Genomic DNA, 13,827 nt, shown 5'->3' with positions numbered 1-13,827 from the left:
TAAATAAATAAATAAAATACGCGGACAGTAAAGGTAACTAAGTAAGCCTTTCTGTGTCTACAAAATTTTTTCCTTTTTTTCGTATGCGCTGAAAATCCATCAAAAATCAATGTTTCCGCTAGTCCAGCTAACTGCTTCAAGTACTGACAAAACGAGAATACTTACGAGGCAATAATAGAAATTATAATGACATAGCGTCTTTCCTTCAGAGCGTGTTTTCTGTTACAGTGTATGATGGTAATTAGAAAGAATGAAGCATGTGGCGTTATTCTAAACTATTCAAAAGACCTAATTATTAGAGCTGTGCGAATAGCAAAATTTTGGGTGCGAAGCGAATTCGAATAATAAAGATTGAGTGCGAATCGAATCGAATAATTTCGAATAATTTTCGAATATTTCTCAAACATTTTTCGAATAATTCGAAGTGAAAAACAGAAAAAGTTGCAGAGAATCCCTAAGTATGTTCTTGTGAGATAGCAACATGAAAGTGTTTCTTTTCGCTAGGTTGATGAAGCGCTGGTGGGGTCATATTTCATAGTTGTCTTTCTTATCAAGAATGAGGCAATGTAGAGGCCGAATTCTATTTATGTAGATGATTTGGGGCAACCAAAGTGTTGCCGACAACACTTTACTCGTGATGGGCAAAAATGCCATTTCCTCAGCCTCTCCTCCTCTCTCAACTTCTGTGGAAGGCCAACTGGTGTGGCAGACTAGAGTGTGCTCCCTTCAAGTCCGGAGTTCCAAATCTGCCTCGTAGACGTCGATATATAAGAACATCTGAAATTTTGGATGCTAAAAAGCTTCGGCGTCCGATTTTTTGGACTTCCTGCCCAAATTTCAGGTCCAAAACAGCATTGAGCCCCCAACTCTGCCAAATCTTTCATCTCCATATTGGAACCAGCGTTTTCTTGAGTTAATACATTTGCGACCGTAGCGGAGTTTGAAAGGCAGCTTTGCCGCAATACGGGGATGTGATGAGGTGAAACATATTGAAAATCTAGGGACCACTTCCAAACAGACGTTGAATGTCTCTTGGCTAAGTTCGACCATAACGCACCTTACAAGGCAGCTTTGCCGCAATATGGGGGTGTGAGGAGGTGAAGCATATTGAAACTCTAGAGACCACTTCCAGTCAGACGTTGACTGTCTCTTGCCTAAGTTCGACCGTAACGGAGCTTGAAAGGCAGTTTTGCCGCAATACGGGGGTGTGATGAGGTGGAGCATATTGAAAAATCTAGGGACCACTTCCAACCGGACTTTGTCTCTTGGCTAAGTTCGACCGTAACGGAGCTTGAAAGGCAGCTTTGCCGCAATACGAGAGTGTAATGAGGTGAAGCATATTGAAAATGTGAAGGGGTCACTTTCAACCGGACGTTGACTGCATTTGTCTTTGGGAAGTTCGAATAGTTCGAATAGTAAAATTTCAGTGCGAATCGAATCGAATAGCAAACACTATTCGAAAAATATTCGAAATTTCGAATATTCGCACACCCCTACTAATTATATTTGCTTGATGAGGATTCCAGACTGCTGCGGCGTATTGAGAACGCACAAGAGTTTTGTACACACGTATTTAAAGAGAAGGTGGGGCTTTATTAAACTTACGTCTTAAGTGCCCCACTATGCGGTTAGCACTGGGTGTTAATATGAGTATTCCATGTTAGATTGTAGGTAATAGTAACGCCGAAGAATCGATATGATGAGACATGGTCGAGTTTGATGTCATCCAGTTTGTACGTTGAAGAGCTTTCGTATTGCCGAGAAATCATCATTAATTTACATTTGTTAGGACTTAAATCCATGAGTCGATTATCGTACCAACATCTAACGTTATTTAAGTCCGTCTTTCAGGTAATTTTATCGCCATCATTGCGTATTTCACTCTAAAGTACACAGTCGTCGGCATACAGGTGCACAGAAGAGCCGCAGTTATGCAGACCGTAGATATATATTAAAAACAAAAGTGGACCTAAAACTGAACTATCAGGTACTTCCGAAGTTAACGTAACTTGAGATGAATCATGGCCGTTAATTGTGGCGCACTGAGGGCGGTTTATTGGATAATAACGGAGCCAAGCCACGTCTCTGCGCTCTGTCTCTGTTTTCTGCCGCTCTGCTGTTTTCCGATTTTCGACGTTTTGTGGCTTCTTTTGTAGTTAACTAAGTTAAAATCGAGTTTGAGTGAGGAGAGTTTAAACATTAGTAAGGCGCGATTAACTTTTTCGAGGGCCTTCGCTTATAGCCCAAAGTATGCAGTCGATCTGAGAGTGTTTATCAAGCATAGCGTTCAATTGATGAGTGAAGAGAAGCAACTGTGTTTCACAAAAGAATGTACGCCTAAAGCCTCGTCGGGCCGATTTAAAAAAACGAATTGTGTTCTAAACATTCAGATATATACGAGAACAATGCATGTTCCGCAAGTTTACACAAAATGCTTGTTAGAGAATTGGGCCGGTAGTTGAGAGCGGACTGTTTATCACCAGACTTATGGTATTGGATCCACCTTCACTGATTTTCCAAACGTGCGGCAAGATTCCTTGATAAAGAGACTGGTGACAGGTCTTGTGGGAGAAAAAGGAAATAATATGCGCATGTCTGCTCGAGATACTTAGCTAATGTTACTCGTGTAGCATAATTTTGTATCCGTTATATGGTATTCAAGACTGTGGAATGAGGGAATCCTGTTCCTGGGGAGAAAAGTAGACTTTTAAAACCCGAATGAGAACACAGGTGCTTGGGACACACTGCCTTGGTAATAACTGTTGACAATTTCATTACCTATACCCTATGGACAGCCCCGGCAATATCGTTTATGCGGCTAACTTCAAACATATATAAGTGCCTTTTTTTATTTAATTAATCTATATTGCTCGTGTTAGCTCTGTGGTTTATACCAATTCCTCGCTAGAGCTAACGGCGCGAACGCAAGTACTGAAGTTACGCTTAAGTTATTTTCCATTCTTTTTAACTTTGTGCCATAATACTTGTACTGCAGGAGAGAAAAGGACGTGCGCCGAGAACTTTCCTCTCACAAGCAAACTTGCGTTGCGGTTATGGAGGAAATTAAGACTGCTACCAAAAGCTGAGGTAAGTGTCACATCTCTGTATCGCGTCGTGAAAATAGTGCATGAAGCATGTCGCCATGCGTAAATGTATGATTTTGTTCTCTCTCGAAGAAATACCTTAAGAAAAAGCACGTCGACTGATAAATAGGCTGCGCTCGCTAAAAAAAAAAAGAAGAAAAACACGGAAGCATGGAGTTAGTAACAATTCTGGTCATCCGCAGAAATCAGTGCCAATAAACGCTTAGTAATGCGCATCTAGTACACGCGCTAATTTTACGGGCAACCTCGTTGAATAAAAAACGAAGTCAATTCTATTAAGCCATGTAACACATTTGCTTACTAACAGCACAGAACGAACTGCTGGACGAGTTGGTAAGTCACCTTCAGTCGGTGTTGCGGGAAAAGGACAGTAACACTAAAAAGAACAAACTTTGTCCGTGTTTTTTTTTTTTTTGTCTAGTGTTACTATCCTCTTCGTCCACCACCGCTTGAACATAACAGCACACTGGAGTCTTCAAAACAGAACCGCGATATCGCGCGCAACATTATATAACGTCTGAACGAATGAAGAGCAACTTCTTCGAGGGGCTCGTTTATTTGTTAGACACAACCAAGGGATTACAGCAGACGATGAGGCCCAATTGCCTGTTGGAATCACTTGATTATACGTATATTGTCTAAAGCATAATGCACAAGTTTTATAAAAATGTATTAGATAGTTATATTTATATATGCCTTTAAAAGGAATGATTTAGCGCTCTTATATCAATTTTACAGGGTCTTATACAATTTCATTTTATATGAAGGGTGGGGCACTGGGAATGTATACGGGTTTTGTTCGTGCGGACGGAGGAGATGGGAGGTAGCGGGGGGGGGGGGGGGGTGCTTTGCGCTGAGTCATGCATTCACTGGGAGTCAAGAAAATCGCGTTTCTACGACCTAGACGTAGGGTAGCGCTCTTACGCTGGTTTGGGCTTTTTTCCAGGCCGAGATTCCAGCCAAAGTTGAGGAAGATGAAGACGAAAAGGACATCCTCCGCCACGAATTCAGACGGGACGAGTCCTTCGACTCAAATGAGAGCAACGTGTAATCGTTTCATCTGGAGGTCCGCCAGGAACACCATTATTCAGCGCGCGCTAAGCGAGTAGGGAAGAACAGCACAGGATTGCACGTTTCCAGTAGTGTCCTCGAGTTACATCTCCATTTCGACCGCTTTCTTTATCACGAGTCGGCTAGTTCGTGTGCGAGACAAACGCACAGTCGGCAGCGACATGCATCGCCTCGGCACCGTTGTGCCGCTCGCGGAGCACGAGCGTTGGTAATTGTGTTCATTCGCGATGAAATGAACACACGTTATTCATTCTTGGTCACATTGGAACGACGTATGTAGCAATGTATTGGACGCGGAATTCGCATCTTGAACACTACGTGTCTAACCGAAACGTTCACACACAGAATAGCAGCGATGCTTCCAAAGTTTCGAGGCGTGCAATATTTGGTCTCGCTAAAAAAAAATTTGCGTAAGTGTGTGGTAGTAAGCGACATAGTCACTACTCCTGCTGTACAAAGCAGGTCATCAACCAGTAAAACATAAAACAAAGAAATTTGAGTAAGCTACGCACTAGTGGTTGCGAAGACTGAGGAAACAGCGGAGCTGATGGCCTTCTTCTCATCCTTGACCTCCTCCTCACCCTGACTTCCCTTTCTTACCCCCTTGCTCTATGATACTATACACGGCTATTCTATGCTTCCACTTCCCTTTGCACAGCTGCGCCGAGTTTTGAGCGGTCGCCGGCCACGGCTGGAACTCAAGCTTAAGCAGCTCCACTCTTAAAAAACCAAAAAAATAAGGCACATAATGAAGCCGCTGTTGTAACGAGTTTTCCTTTTCGTGCAAGATTTAATTTACCGTTGTGTTCTTTCCACAAGGCTATAAAGAAATCAACCAGCCGATTGTAGCACGGCATTACAACTCGAAAAATGCTTTTCTACGTGTGCTGCTTCTGTTTCGCCAACGTCAAATGCTGCCAAGGTTGTTGATAGAGTATATATTTTATTCCCATTCCCTATGGTTATGCAGAAACACAGCCGATAATCGTAGTACAATGTAATTTTCCATGTCTTCGCCTATTTTCGCCTCCATACTGCGCGTCAAAGCTGTCAATTTCGACTTCCCCGTGGCATCGTGCTTATGTTGTCATCGCTGTAGGCGTGAAGCTACAGATCTGCAGTTGCTGAAGCAGGGGACAATTTCAAGCGCGGATCTAACAGCAGACGCATCAACCCCATTTGCACCCACTTCATTCGAATGCCACGCACTTCAGTCACACTTCATTATTTCAGAAACGACCAATAATGCAGGCACACTGTAAGCAGCGGCGCAGTGCACGACGCGACAACTGGTCAGTGCTAACACTGCTTTTTTGGGAAGATATCAGTCTAAAGTAACACAACATTCTAACGACACGCTAAGCAATGGTGCGTATGAAACGTGACACAGCGGCATCGAGTTAGGCAAAGTATAAGCAATCGGTTCAAATTTCTTGCTATATTGTTCCAAAAGCAGGGTACCGCAAGTACAGATATAGTGCACCTTCAAAGAATTTTATTTCAATATTTTTTGCAAGCTCTACATGTCGTCGTAAATAATGTATATCGTATTTTTTCCATAGATAGCTCCGTTTTGTTCTAAAAAAAAACCACTATGCAAATCAACACCGAGGAGGACACAGTATATGAGTATCACTGAATACACAGCAACGAAACCAGTCGCAACGTCATACTCTAAAAGATAGCACGATAAATTCAATATACCTCATTGATGTCGAGCATGCGGTACTCGCCGATCAGAAAATGCAAAATGAGAATGTGGAAAAAAAAACAGAACGAAAGGACAGCATGACATATGTCAAAAATATCAGTAAGTACGCGCAGCTACGAACATACTTAGTTCTTGTACGCCGACACACTATCCAACCTGTACATATTCGCCGTGAGAAACAACCTAACCGAAAGCCTATCGTGTTTTTATCGGTTGTTGGCACGACCGGACAGTCGTAGGCGAGTTGTCCCTGGCGCAACCGCAAAATGGTCCTCACGTGTTGGGCAATGGTCGTCGAAGAAAACAACTTTTACCATGTTTCATCGGTGGGCGATGTCAATAAAGAATATGAGCAGACTTTCATAATCCCAAAAATGTGCTTCAGGCGTTTCTTACTTTTCTTAGTTTTAAGAACATTATTGAAAATGCCTTCTTAAGTTGTACGTTGAATACCGCTTCCCTTCTACTTTGTCTGCTGTAACGGGGCAAGCAATGACAAATAGGCATATTTCCGAGCTTATACGTTCGGCGCTAACCTTGTATATATTCCGCATCATGAGGGTACAGTAAATCGGCAAACGCGAAGTGTTCGTCAAACTGAATCGTAGCAAATGGAGGGATGCTATGAGCGTCTCCTTTATAAAGGGACGGTGACTATTACTACTCGTGAATTACTACTCGTAGTAAAAACAAGAAAATTCTGTTCTGGGTGGTAAGAACATTGAACTACTTCTTCATGCGAACGCATCTTCTGCAACAAGTCTCGCCAGCTTCCACAGCGTTGCACGTGATGTGTGAAGCGGAGCCTGCAATGCACAGAGTGGTGTGCGTAGCACTCGAGCACTGGCAGTTTCTGTGGCAATATGTAACGAATGTTAAATTGCTACAACTGCGGATAGCCAAAACTTCAAACGCAGTTGGTGTTTCCCCAACACGAAGCTGCGCTCAGAATTCGCATTAGGCAGTGTCGCAATCGTTGGTGAACTTTTTTTACCACTGTAAACAACCTTGCTCGAATATTTTGTATATTTGTTGTGAGTTCATAATTCTGTGTGTGCCCGTTGTCACGCAAGAGATGTGCAATTGAAAGTTGTGTGGCCTGTGCTTATCTCCAATGTTCTGTAAAAGTGAACTGACGCACAATGTATGGTGGACTGACATATGGACGTATGGGTTCATGTGCGGGACTTTTATGCGCGCTCTTTTCTGTTCATCGAATATTTCATAACATTCTTTAAGCCGGGGGCAGTGTAACAAAAGAGCACGTACACGATGCGCGCGCCATGGCCTTCTAAAGCCAGCGTCAAATCACAACCGCCGGCCGACAGCTTCGACCGAGCTCGCGCAACGCACCGTTTATCATATGTTTATCTAGGCTATTGATTCACACGGCATCTTGGTCGAAGGAAATTAGCGAAAGAACAAAAAGGGGTTCGAACGCAAACGGAAGGCGTTGCCAAACCATTAATGGCAGCTTACCGCCATAATGCAAGAGAAAAGTGTACAATCATTGCATTCAGCGCATAGCATATGGGGAAGAAACTTGGAGGGAACGCAAGCAGCGGCCAGGGCTGCGTTGGGTAAAGCCTTCACTATGCGTTCCAACCCGTTCTTTTTCTTCCGCAAATTTCCTTCGCACGATCACGCTCCCGTGTGAATAATTGGCTTAGATAAAAATATGCTTCTGCAGATTGAAGAGGCTGACAGGCAGACATGAATTCTCGCTCTAGTTCCATTTGCGCTCACACAAGGCAGCCTTGACGTTTAAAAATTACGCATTAAGAGAAACTGCCAAGAATGATTGCAAATTTCTTGACAGACACCGAGCAAGCATCGTAAAACCTATATAAGTTAACTCATTTTGTGTCCCGCTGCCTCCCGTGTTCCTTGTTTTATTCTTTTGAGAGCTGAGTAGCCAGCACACTACTAAGCCCCCCAATAAACCATAATTTCAAACATTCAACAAAGACAGTTTTGCAATATGAGACGTTTTTCTAACAAGCTAGGGAAATAAGTTATGTCGCAATATGCATGAGGTTCTTCTTTCTTTCTTATCCTACGTCATAGATTAACAAAACTTCAGGAAAAAACTGTTCAAAAAGAAAGCCTGTAGTCATTAGTTTGTAAACTTTGCCTCGTTCTGATTAGATGCTCAATTATGTATGAAGACTGTTTCTTTGCGACAATTTTACGTACTTTTTCTGAGGTAGACAAGTTTCTCTCTGCAGAAAATAAAGTTTGCCATGCTTACATAGTTGGGAAGTGGGGAAAAGTGGGAGTTTAAAATCGCAAAAGACCGAAATACCGGCGATTGATCAAAAATCAGTGAGAAAGCTTCTCAACATGGATATTTAGTAGGCTAGTGGCGAAAGGTGAAATGACTGCTTTCAGTTATCTCGTGCGGCTGCTGACAAGAAGAAAGCATTCGCGTTGACTCGGGAGAAAACACTAATGACAGCGTGGAGCCTGTCAAGCTTATATATTCGCTTCAGAACGCTGGTCTGCCACAATACTTTGTTAAATTGGTCTTGCATCCCTAATTACACAGAATTTTACTGCTCGAAACCTGGTTTGTCTTCCCAAGGGCAAATATTGTATGATTTACTATACGTACAGTCGAGAGCAAAGGTTTAGAGACCGATTGGTTGAACAAATGTTTTTGTGACCGCGAAGCTGTTTAGGCTGTCGGTAACTTGTGCTCTATCATAAAACTATCGCCATCATGAACTGGTACGCTCTCTCTTCATTCTCTTTGAGAAAGCTGCTTAACGTGGATATTTGGTAGGCTAGTGGCGAACAGTGCAAAGGCTGAAGTCGCGAGCGAAAGTTTAAAGACTAACTGGGTCAACACATATTTTTTTTTTTTTTTTTTTGACAGCGAAGCTATTTTGGATGTCGGTAACTTGTGCTCCGTCGAGCAAAACTCCTCAGGCGGGCCACGGGAATGGGGCAAGCCCCACTACAGTGTACAGGAGGTGCGAGTGTCAAACGAAAACGAACACGTGAAAAGGAGAGAGAGAAAGAGAGAGATAGAAAATAGAAAGAAAAAAAGAAAAAGAGAGAGAGAAAGAAAGCGACAGAAAGAAAGTGGAAGAGAAAAATAGAGAGAAATAAAGGGAATAAAGACATAAAAAGATAGAAAGACAGAAAAACATAGGAAGAGAAAGAAAGAGAGAAATAAAGAGAGAAAAGCTCTTACGTGGTTTTGGAGAGAACATGTCACGTGACTAGCTGTCACGTGATGTTACATGATTTTGAGTCACGTGACTAGTTGTTATGTGCTTTATGGCGGGAACATGTCAAGTGGCTAGCTGTTATGTGATGTTACGTGATCTTAACCACGTGGCTAGTTGTTATGCGATGTTACGTGATTTTAGTCACGTGACTAGTTGTTACTTGTTTTTGGTGGGAACATGTGACGTGACTAGCTGTTACGTGATTTTAATCGCATGACTAATGTAACTAGTTGTTACGCGATGTTATTGTGATTTTTCTCACATGACTAGACGTTATATGATTTTAGTAACGTGACTAGTTGTTACGTCACGGTACGTGATTCTTAGCCACGTGACTAGGTGCTATGTGATTTTAGTCACTTGACTAGCTGTTACGTGATTTTAGTCCCGTGAATAGTTGTTAACTAACGTTGCGCAATTTTTAGTTACGTAACATTCTCGCCCATCATGGTTTTGGTGGGAACATGTCACGCGACTAGCTGTTACGTGACTTTGAGTCACGTGAATGGTTGTTATGTGCTTTATGGCGGGAACATGTCAGGTGACTTAGCTGTTATGTGATTTTACGTGCTCTTAACCACGTGGCTACTTTTTACGTGATGTTACGGGATTTTAGTCACGTGACTAGTTATTACGTGATGTTACGTGATCTTAGACACGTGACTAACAGTTAATTGCTTTTAGTCCCGTGAATAGTTGGTACTTAATGTCACGTGATCTTCAGTGACGTAACGTACTCGCCCATCATGGTTATTGCGTTCCACGGCTGGAAAAATCGGCGCACGTGTGTGGGAACGAAGCAGAAGATGAAGAAGAGGATAAAGAGAGCGCGTGCCGGTTCATTTCTGTTCGCACTACCCGGCGCTACGAAAAGCTTTAACAGCCCCGCTGTTAAAAAAAGTTAAGGCAGCTTCGCCCTAGTGCTGCCAAGCCTGAAGGAAGCGCGGAGCTGGGCGGCCTTCTTTGTTTCTCTTTAGTTTTCCTTTCTTCCCCTCTATCATTCTCTTCCTCTCTTTCCGTTTTTCTTTTTTTTGTTTTTTTCTCTCTTTGTTTTTATTTATTTAGTTCTCTCTCTATATCTTTCTCTTTGTTGCTCATTCTGTTTGTCTTCCTGTTTCTTCCCTTTCTCTCTCTCTCTCTCTATTTCTCGCGTGCTTCCACTTTCATTCAATCTTTCTTTCTCTCTCTATTTCTTGCTACTCTTTCTCGGATTCTCTCTCGCTCACTCTTTCTTTCTTCTCTACATTTTGTTTCTCTCTATTTCTCTCTCGCGCATTCTGTCTGTGCTATGCTTTACTCTCTCCCGTCCTCCTTTTCCTCTTCCCCCCCTCACGTCTCTCCTCATCACCATCACTGCTCTTTCTCACTCTCTTTTATGTCACCGCACTTTCTCTCTCTGTCCTTTTTAGGGGCGAAGCTCCTTATGCCGTGGATCTGTCCATCCTCCGTTTGTTTGTTTATAGTAGCCACCTCTAGTTCGTGAAGTGCTCACTAGATGGCGCCGGTGGCGCTCGCTCCATATATATATATATATATATATATATATATATATATATATATATATATATATATATATATATATATATATAATTGCATATAATATCGCTAGATGGTGTTAGTTTCAGTATAGTTCCAAAGGAACCAAATGAATTGGTTGGAGAAGGCGGAAAAGAAGAGGCTAGAAGAAGAGGTAGAAGAAGCCAGGAGGAATGTACATAAAATAGCTGAAAGCACACTGCTTTCGTTGGAACTTTGCATGCCCACGTAGACGATGTGGAACGGGACCCCATACTTACTGCGGTGGTCATTCTCTGTCTTACCGTGACGTGGAACGCCAAAAGACCATATATCAAAGGATACGTGCCAGTCGTGTGCATCGATGATGCAGAGCGTCCTGCAGGTGGTGTGGCCGTATACGTCAAACAAACAGAAAAGGCACAAGATCTGAAACTACTACCAACGACACAGAGCCACAACGGTGAATATGCTGCCATCGATTTTGATGGATGCATCATCATGACCATGTACATTTCACCCAATTTGTCGAGTGGGAATATCAAGACATTCATTCATACGGCATAGCGTAATTATGACAAGTACAAGAATAGACCATTTGTGTTAGTTGGTGACCTGAATGTCGATATTACCGAAAAGAACAATCCGTGGTTAACACAACATATGGCAGCCAAATATGTTCTCACGTGCACGTCCTTTGATCATATGAAACCAACGACCATCCGAGGGATGCGTATAGACCTGGTATTTTCAAATTTCCAATTGCAACCCGTACAGGAACCGCTATCCCTTCATTTCACTGACCACAAAGCCGTGATAATGAAGGGACAACGCAAGCCAAGCATCATCTAATTAAAAAAAATAAAAGTTTGATGTTTGTAATATACACACAGTGTTTCTCACTCTTTATATGATGATTGATGGGGCGTTACACGGAAGATTCACGGTTTACCGATGATTCCATCCGGAGCTTCGCCCCACTCATCATCATTCACCACGTGGATATGCTGTAATTTTTTTCTTTCTTTCTCTTTCGTCATTTTTTTCTCTCTCTCGGATGCTCGCTTGCTCCCCCTTTATTTCTATCTTTCTCTCTCTCTCTCTCTCTCTGAGTTCCTTTCTCTCTCTTTCTCAGTTTCTTTTTCTGACTTTCTCTCTATTTCCCTCTTTCTCATTTTTTTCTTTGCTATGCTTTACTGTCTTCCCTCCACCTTTCCTTCTTCTTCACCCCCACATCTCTACTCCTCACCCTGACTTCCTTTTGCCACCCTCTTGGTACACTATACTATACAAGACTGCTATGCTCTGCTAGCGTGCCTGGATAGCCGAGTGGTTACGATGCCGGCCTTCGGGTCGTGGTAACGCGAGTTCGAGTCCCATCTCGTCAAGAAACTTCTTCGCCGAGAATGTTTCTGTTTCTTTTTATTTATTTATTTCTTTCTCTCTCTCTCTTTCTTGCTCTTTCTTTATCTCTGTCTGTACTCGTTCCCTCGCCCATCAGGCTATACTGTATCCCGCCCGCAGTAATTGCCGCACGTGTTCTAGGAGCCAAGCAGAAGATGAAGAAGACGACGAACAGAGCGCGTGCTTATTCATGACGATGATCAGAGAAAGCGAAAAAAATTTCTTAGTCGCGTGGCTGGGTTATGACAGCCTAAAAGGCATGTTTAAAATAAACGGCTATCGATATTAGGGTGCTTGACATCGTTCAGTGGGAGAGCTGTATGCAGCTGTCCCTATAAGAACATGAGCCGCCCAAACACAGAGCTTCGCAAAGTTGTCAGCCTATGCGGCCGGCTCTCATATTTGAGGATTTCTTCAGGTAAATGTTTTGATGGTGTGCCGGCCGCTGTCCCACAGCGCTAAACGTTGCTTCGGTTTCGCCTTCACGCGCCTGCACGTGACCTCGCTGGCTGTTCACCGAAAACGACTCGCGCACCATCAGGGATCTCGACAGAAAAAAAACAGCATATCCACGGAGTGAATGATGATGAGTGGGCGAAGCTGCGGAGGTTCATCGGTAAACCGTGAATCTTCCGTGAATTCTGCCCAGTACATCATCACCGACGTGAGATCGGGCGCGTTTATACTAAAGGTTCGATGAGTTATGACGACTTGCAGCTCACTTTAATTTTACATGTACGCTGTGAATTTTCATTGTTTAGAAAACCATTGCTTTAGAAAACACCTTGCGTCTTTCGTTAAGCAGCTGGCGTCTTTTTCGTTTTGCTTTAGAAACATCTGGCGTTCTTTCGTTTTGTTTTTACAAAACATCTGGCGTCTTTCGTTGGTTTATTTCATCAATCAACGGCGTTTTGAACAAAATTTTTATTGTTTAATCACGCACAGGAGAAATCTCACCAGGCACTACCTTGGAGGTAAACAATGGCTGCTAATGGGAATGAGAGACAGAAGAAGTCGGCTTTTAGCTAACACTTACACTTCTACAGAGACAGAAGAATTCGGCTTTTAGTTAACGCGCACGCTGCGAATTTTTTATTGTTCAACAACGCACAGGAGAAATCTCCCACCGGCACCACCTTGGAGGTCAAAGGGTAAGACTTGTTACTCACTACTACGAGCACGACGAGGGACGAACGGGTGCCGCCTTAAGGAGCTTCGCCCCTAAAAAAGCGTCGCTCGGAGGCTGGCTTTGCTTTGAGATTGATTAATTACCAGCGTTCACTGCAAACGAACACATTACTATGCCCGGCCATATTACAATACTTCGATCCAGCAGTCACTGGCAGGTGCAAGCACTGTGGGGAGACAGCCGATGTCTACCACATGGTATGGGCCTGCCAGCTGAACACAGCCATTCCCCCCCTCCCCAACCCTACGCGAGAGGATTGGAAGGCGACGCTGCTTAGCTGCTCTGACCTGGGGGCCCAACAAGCCCTCATTGCGCGAGCAAAAGCAGCGGTGTCGTCCAATGACGTCCTGGACTGAGGATGTCACCTAGTCTGTAGGGCCCTTTCAGGGGCTCATACACTCTCTTTTATAATAAAGTTTTTCACCACCTCCACACACACACACACACGTACAGTCAACCGCTATCCCATAGAAAGTGCATAGTGCTCCAAATCGTCAAACATTTTTCTAAACACACAAGCTATTACGATTGCAGAGCACATAACCCTAAAAAGTTCAAACTTAAGTCGGTACATAAAAAAACACTTATAAAAAGGTA

General features: G+C 43.1%; 1 protein-coding gene across 3 annotated transcripts in view; it reads left to right on the top strand.

Annotated features, from left to right (window-relative positions):
* The window catches only part of LOC119393221 (sodium-coupled monocarboxylate transporter 2), a 96,646-nt gene extending 92,295 nt beyond the window's left edge, over nt 1-4,351 (top strand). The window contains exons 14-15 of one of the 3 annotated variants that reach the window (XM_037660081.2): nt 2,996-3,087; nt 4,051-4,351. In XM_037660081.2, coding sequence (XP_037516009.1) covers nt 2,996-3,087; nt 4,051-4,155 — 197 coding nt within the window. In that variant the 3' untranslated portion in view covers nt 4,156-4,351. Of the gene's footprint in view, nt 1-2,995; nt 3,094-4,050 lie in introns of all 3 variants that reach the window. The other 2 variants (XM_049414851.1, XM_049414856.1) reach the window with 2 other exon arrangements.
* Nucleotides 4,352-13,827: the final 9,476 nt, after the last annotated feature.

Source organism: Rhipicephalus sanguineus, chromosome 1, assembly GCF_013339695.2.
Source record: "Rhipicephalus sanguineus isolate Rsan-2018 chromosome 1, BIME_Rsan_1.4, whole genome shotgun sequence".
Classification (NCBI taxonomy): Eukaryota; Metazoa; Arthropoda; class Arachnida; order Ixodida; family Ixodidae; genus Rhipicephalus; species Rhipicephalus sanguineus.
The sequence above is the reverse complement of the archived record's forward strand: the minus strand, read 5'-3'. Positions and strand labels throughout refer to the sequence as shown.